This window comes from Bolinopsis microptera, chromosome 5, assembly GCF_026151205.1.
Source record: "Bolinopsis microptera isolate Bmic1 chromosome 5, MBARI_Bmic_1.0, whole genome shotgun sequence".
Taxonomy (NCBI): domain Eukaryota; kingdom Metazoa; phylum Ctenophora; class Tentaculata; order Lobata; family Bolinopsidae; genus Bolinopsis; species Bolinopsis microptera.
The window spans coordinates 16,204,919-16,210,918 of NC_087076.1; the positions used below are offsets into that span (position 1 = coordinate 16,204,919).

The following is a 6,000-nucleotide window of genomic DNA, read 5'->3' on the forward strand; positions in this document are numbered from 1 at the left end:
TATTTCTCCTGTTTTCCACTCGGTTCCGAGCTCTGGCGAACAGGAAAATAAATTGATATCCGATCAATCGCGGATCATCAGCAGCCAAATCAGTAGACCGGTTCTCGCAGTCCTAGTCGTTTGTTATTAAATCACATACTAGTTTAACCCGTGCCTACGGCCGGGACTTCACTATCGCAGTGGAAATGCAAAAGTATAAACCCACCTATTAAATTTGAAAACACGCATAACATTGTCGTATGAAAGTATGAACTCTCTCTACAGTCCAAACAGACCGCATTGAGTGTACTTCCCCCTAATAAGCTTATAATATTATCTAAGTGAAAAACAAACGAACGAATAGAAATTAGCTATAAATCTGATGCCATCACTTTAACTTTGAGGATATCTTTGCTGCATAGGAGCATGGTATTAAATACTGTGTTTATTTTCGACTGTTGAAAATGTTCTTTGAACTAACATGCCGGGACCTAGGTTTGGATTTCGGGCAGAATAAAATGTCTTGTGATCAGGGTATCTTAGTTACATGCCGGGTCCTTGACCTCGGATTGAGGGTATAATAAGATAATAGCAGCTGCGGGACCACGTTATTGCCACATTTTTAAACGACTGAGGTTAAAAAAGGATCAATTTAACAATTTTGACAAGATTCGGCAGCCTGAAATCTCTTTTTCTCAACACCCGGTTCTGGAACGTCTGAGAAATTCTGGCAAAACGGAAAATATATTAATTTCTGGCGATTTCCGGTCCAGCAGCCACAATTCCTTTGAGTCTTGACTGTTCGGTTTCTAGGCCCATTCTGCCGTTTTCTGAGAAAAGGAAGTCACATTTTTCTGAGAAAACAGCAGCAGCATTCCTTCAGTCATAAGATTAAAACAGTTATAAATGATATTAACCGCACAAGTGACACATAATTGAACAAACGAGCAAATTCTTCATTAACCCTTCCACTGTAGAACTGATTGTGTGATTGTATGTGATCAGTTTGTTCATTGTTCACAACCTCTGTGACCTGTGTGACAATGACTTCATGGCGTTAAACATAAAGCGTCAAATTAGAGAAAATCGGCGAATTCTTGTATTTGTACATCATTCGTTGTGGAGTGTTTTTGTGATAGTTTTGACAAGGCACAGCTATGGTACCCTTGCTTTATGTAAATAACTTTTAAAAGTTATGAATTTTATTTATATACTATTGATAGATGATCCAAGCAATAAAATATTGGAGTATAAGTTGGAACGATTGGAACGACTACTGCTGGTTGAGGTTGTCTATCAATCAAAATTTTAACAACATTTTAACTTTGTTGTTCATTAATAACGGAACCAGATGGCATAAACCTTATTTCATATTTGTACAGATCTGACTTGATCTACAATAGATGGCTCGGGATGTCCTATCTAAGCAAACTGGAAAACGTGGGGTAAACGCTTGGAAGTTTCTCAAACAAGTTTCCAATGTTTCTCGATGTCTCAAGGTCTGGTAAGTCCATTAAATTTGGGCAGTATCCAAGAAGCCCGAATCAGTTGGTGAATTATTCAAAACCACCCAGCCCACATCATGGTCAAAATACTGTTAAATTAGGGGAACTATGTTACTGCATTCGAGTTGCCGAGAAAGTGTGGTTTCCTATTATTGTTGAATTATTATCGAATTATTTTTATTAGTACTAACATTTCATATAATATCGCTGATTTTGTATGCAAATATGACCTTAATGTACGAGTAAAGCAGCTCTCGACAAATTTTAGCATAGATATTTTTGAATATGTCCGATTGATATCCGATCGATCCTAGACCGGTTCTCACGGTTCCCAGTCGTTTGTTATTATATCAAATACTACTATCGCAGTGGAAATGCAAAAGTATAAACCCGCCTATTAAATTTGAAAACACGCATAACATTGTCGTATGAAAGTATGAACTCTCTCTCTCTCTCTACAGTCCTAACAGACCGCATTGAGTGCAATCCCCCCTAATAAGCTTATAGTATTATCATGTGGCTAACCTAATTATGATTCATGTACCAACGCTACATAATATGCAGTAATGGGAGAGACTGAGAGATCGAGGAGGGAGAAAAAGAGAGCCATTTTATGTGACATTTGTGGTACAAAACCATCAATTAAACCACTTACCGCCGGCCGATTTTTAAAAACCTTATTCATTTGGCTTCGTCAGAGTTTTGTCGAAACTATCCTGAAAAAACCGGTCCCGTAACTCTTATTCTTTTCTTGATTGAGCCGCTCGGAAATTACACGCGCACAGAGACACACATTCTGAGATTATTGTTTAAGATGTTTTGTGGAACTCTAACTTTAAGTCTGCTATCTAAATATATAAAACGGAGTGCGAGCATTATAGTATCCAATTCTGTTAGCTTACAATTGAGTCTGAGGTCAGTTGACAGTTAACTGTCAATAAATATTTCCCGGTACGCTAGTAGACACGCAATTGATCTCTACAAGTAGTGATCAATTGTCTCTATCAGCTCCCATGCTCATATGTGTATAATATGTACATTTATTTGAACATAATGAGATGAGTGGAAAACAAACGAACGAATAGAATTCAGCTATAAATCTGATGCCATCACTTTAACTTTGAGGATATATTTGCCGCATAGGAGCATGGTATTAATACTGTGTTTATTTTCGACTGTTGAAAATGTTCTTTGAACTAACATGCCGGGACCTAGGTTTGGATTTCGGGCAGAATAAAATGTCTTGTGATCTGATTTTGGGTAACTTAGTTACATGCCGGGTCCTTGACCTCGGATTTAAGGATATAATAAGATAATAGCAGCTACGGGACCATGTTTTTGCCACATTTTTAAACGACAGAGGTTAAAAAAGGATTAATTAAACATTTTTGACAAGATTCGCCAGCCTGAAATCTCTTTTTCTCAACACCCGGTTCCGGAACGTCTGGGAAATTCCGGCAAAACGGAAAATATATTAATTTCTGGCCATTTCCGGTCCAGCAGCCACAATTCCTTTGACTGTTCGGTTTCTAGGCACATTCTGCCGTTTTCTGAGAAAAGGAAGTCACATTTTTCTGAGAAAACAGCAGCATTCCTTCCTTCATGAAATTAAAACAGTAATAAATGAGATTAACCGCACTTGTGACACATAAAACAAACGAGCAAATTCTTCATAAACCCTTTCACTGTAGAACTGATTGTGTAATTGTATGTGATCAGTTTGTTCATTGTTCACGACTTCTGTTTGACTTCTGTTTGACAGTGACTTTATGCCTTATGGCGTTAAACATATTAAAGCGTCGAATTAGAGAAAATCGGCGAATTGTTGTATTTGTACATCAATCGTTGTGGAGTGTTTTTGTGATAGTTTTGACAAGGCACAGCTATGGTACCCTTGCTTTATGTAAATAACTCTTAAAAGTTATGAATTTTATTTATATACTATTGATCCAAGCAATAAAATATTGGAGTATAAACTATAAGTTGGAACGATTGGAACGACTACTGGCACTGCTGGTTGAGGTTGTCTATCAATCAACATTTTAACAACATTTTAACGTTGTTGTTCATTAATAACGGAACCAGATGGCATACACCTTATTTCAAATTTGTACAGATCTGACTTGATCTACAATAGTTATAGATGGCTCAGGATGTCCTATCTAAGCAAACTGGAAAACGTGAGGTAAAGGCTTGGAAGCTTGTCAAACAAGTTTCCAATTATTCTCGATGTCTCAAGGTCTGGTAAGTCCATTAAATTTGGGCAGTATCCAAGAAGCCCGAATCAGTTGGTGAATTACTCAAAACCCCCCAGCCCACATATCACATCATGCCTGTTAAATTAGGGGAAACTATGTTACTGCATTCGAGTTGCCGAGAAAGTGTGGTTTCCTATTATTGTTGAATTATTATCGAATTAATTTTATTAGTAAATTTCATTTATCATCGCTGATTTTGTATGCAAATATGACCTTGTACGAGTAAAGCAACGCTCGACAAATTTTAGCATACCTATTTTTGAGATATGGTGAGATGGTCATGCTTCGATTTGTGGTGTTCCAAGAAATCTTTATATTCTGACACTGCAATTTCTATACAGGATAGCACAAGGTAAATCAGATAGAAAATGCTTTTTCTTTTGTTTAATTGTCTCAAACCCTCTTTTTAGTTTTGATAGTTATAATTTATGATTGCACTTCTCGGTTTGCCTCACAATTTAATACACTAAGCTACTAAGCAGAGAAGACAAATATTTAAATGTATGTAATTGTATAGAATTCTTACGTTATATGTGAATGTAATTCCAATCATAATAAAAAACTCGACAAAGATATCAAACAGCTCTTATTCTTAAAAACAGAACCAAATCTGTAACATTTTTCGGCTCAAATAATTCAAATTTGAAACTCACAGTTTGAGAATTCTTCAATTCTGGCAATAATCCAAACGTGATGTCTCATCATACTAAATGGCATTCTTCTTTTCTCGTCAGTCTTCAAACAACACTACATAAAATCAAAGGATTCGTCCTTACAGTGCGCCATCACGGGGGGGGGGGGGGGGGGGGGGGGTGATCAGGTACTAAGTTCTGTTACGTGACGTCGACTAAGTGTAATTTTGAAATTTTGTCAAAAGACCCACCCACCCCCTTCGCGGCTTTTGCTGGCTTTTGTGGTACTAACTGTTGAGAAATCTCGGTACTAACTGTGTCTTGGTATATAAAATAAGATAAGCACTCATAAATTGGTTTAAACAGCTCATTAAACATTGGGAAATGGGCAAATTATACCCACTATTTAGTAGGGATTTTGTTTTCAATGTAGTCGAATTAGATAAAAAGTTACAAAAACAGGGAAAATTTCAAAAAGACCCATACTAACTGTTTATAGTGACATGTCACTATATAGTCCTGTCACTATTAAGTGCGTTTTGCACACTATATAGTGACATGTGAGACGGCTGCAAAATATATATATTGCAGTGCAAATTTACCTAAAAGGATGTGACCCATGCTTTCAAATAGTAAGGTCGCGTAACATCGAACGTGCTACAGATCATCACTAACTGATCCGTCATCTCAAATATTTTATGGCAAGCTGTGGAAAGGATGTGACCCATGTGGAAACATGAGTACTTGTTGGAGCTCGTTGGAGTCGTTGGAGCTCGTTATCATGTGGTGGTAGTCGTATATATAAGGCTCAATGAAGGACAAGCTATATCAATCATGGCTACTCCCTCTGTTGAATACACTACTGGTAAACGAGGAAAGGACAACGCTCTCGTGGATGGTCAACGCTACACCTTAAACAGAAAGAGGAACGGAACTGATGGAGTCACGAAGACCTACTGGACCTGTGTTGTTCCTGGCTGTCTGGCTCGACTGGTGCTTCATGAACAGACAGTAAAAAACTCTCCGAACCACAACCACGATGAACAAAGAGCAGAGATCTTGGTCCATCGCTCTAAGAAGACGATGAAGGAACGTGCAGCGACATCGGACACATCAACTAAACGGATCGTTGCTGAAGTTCTTTCAGGACTGGACTTCGAGTGCAGAGCTAACCTTGGATGTCAGACCAACAGCCTCTCGAAGATGGTGCGAACAGCACGAGCTGCTGCGAACAGACAACCAACCAAGGATGGCATAATGGTTTCCGCAGCCTCGTCCAGTGTTCAAATCCTACCATCTGGAAATTCCTCGAAGCCCTCAAACTAGAGCAAGGACTAACAGACCAGAAGATCACAGATAGGCTGATGAGAAGACCTCCACCCCAGAGAGCTGCCAAGTGGATAAGGTACGATAACCAAGAGTACGAAGTCATTGATTATCTCTTTCTGCTGCACTATGAATTCGACATTTGATTATTGATATTATCGGTTTTACGATATTGGGATTTTATGATATTGGTATTTAGTTATATTGTACTATATTTGTCAGTTATACATTTTACTTAAATGAATAACTTTTTATTAGCAGTATTCAAAAAGTAGAATTAAAGAAAAGTAAGGAAAAGTA

The 6,000-nt window shown here is 37.9% G+C and overlaps 1 protein-coding gene across 2 annotated transcripts in view; it reads left to right on the forward strand.

The window, feature by feature from the left end:
* Positions 1-6,000, forward strand: part of LOC134816129 (glutaminase kidney isoform, mitochondrial-like) — a 42,642-nt gene that overhangs the window by 2,214 nt on the left and 34,428 nt on the right. The window contains exon 1 of one of the 2 annotated variants that reach the window (XM_063824891.1): positions 1,366-1,483. The exons of the other annotated variant lie outside the window; for it this stretch is intronic. Within the exon in view, the coding sequence (XP_063680961.1) occupies positions 1,383-1,483 (101 nt within the window). The 5' untranslated portion in view covers positions 1,366-1,382. Of the gene's footprint in view, positions 1-1,365; positions 1,484-6,000 lie in introns of those variants that run through there. 2 annotated transcript variants of the gene reach the window in all.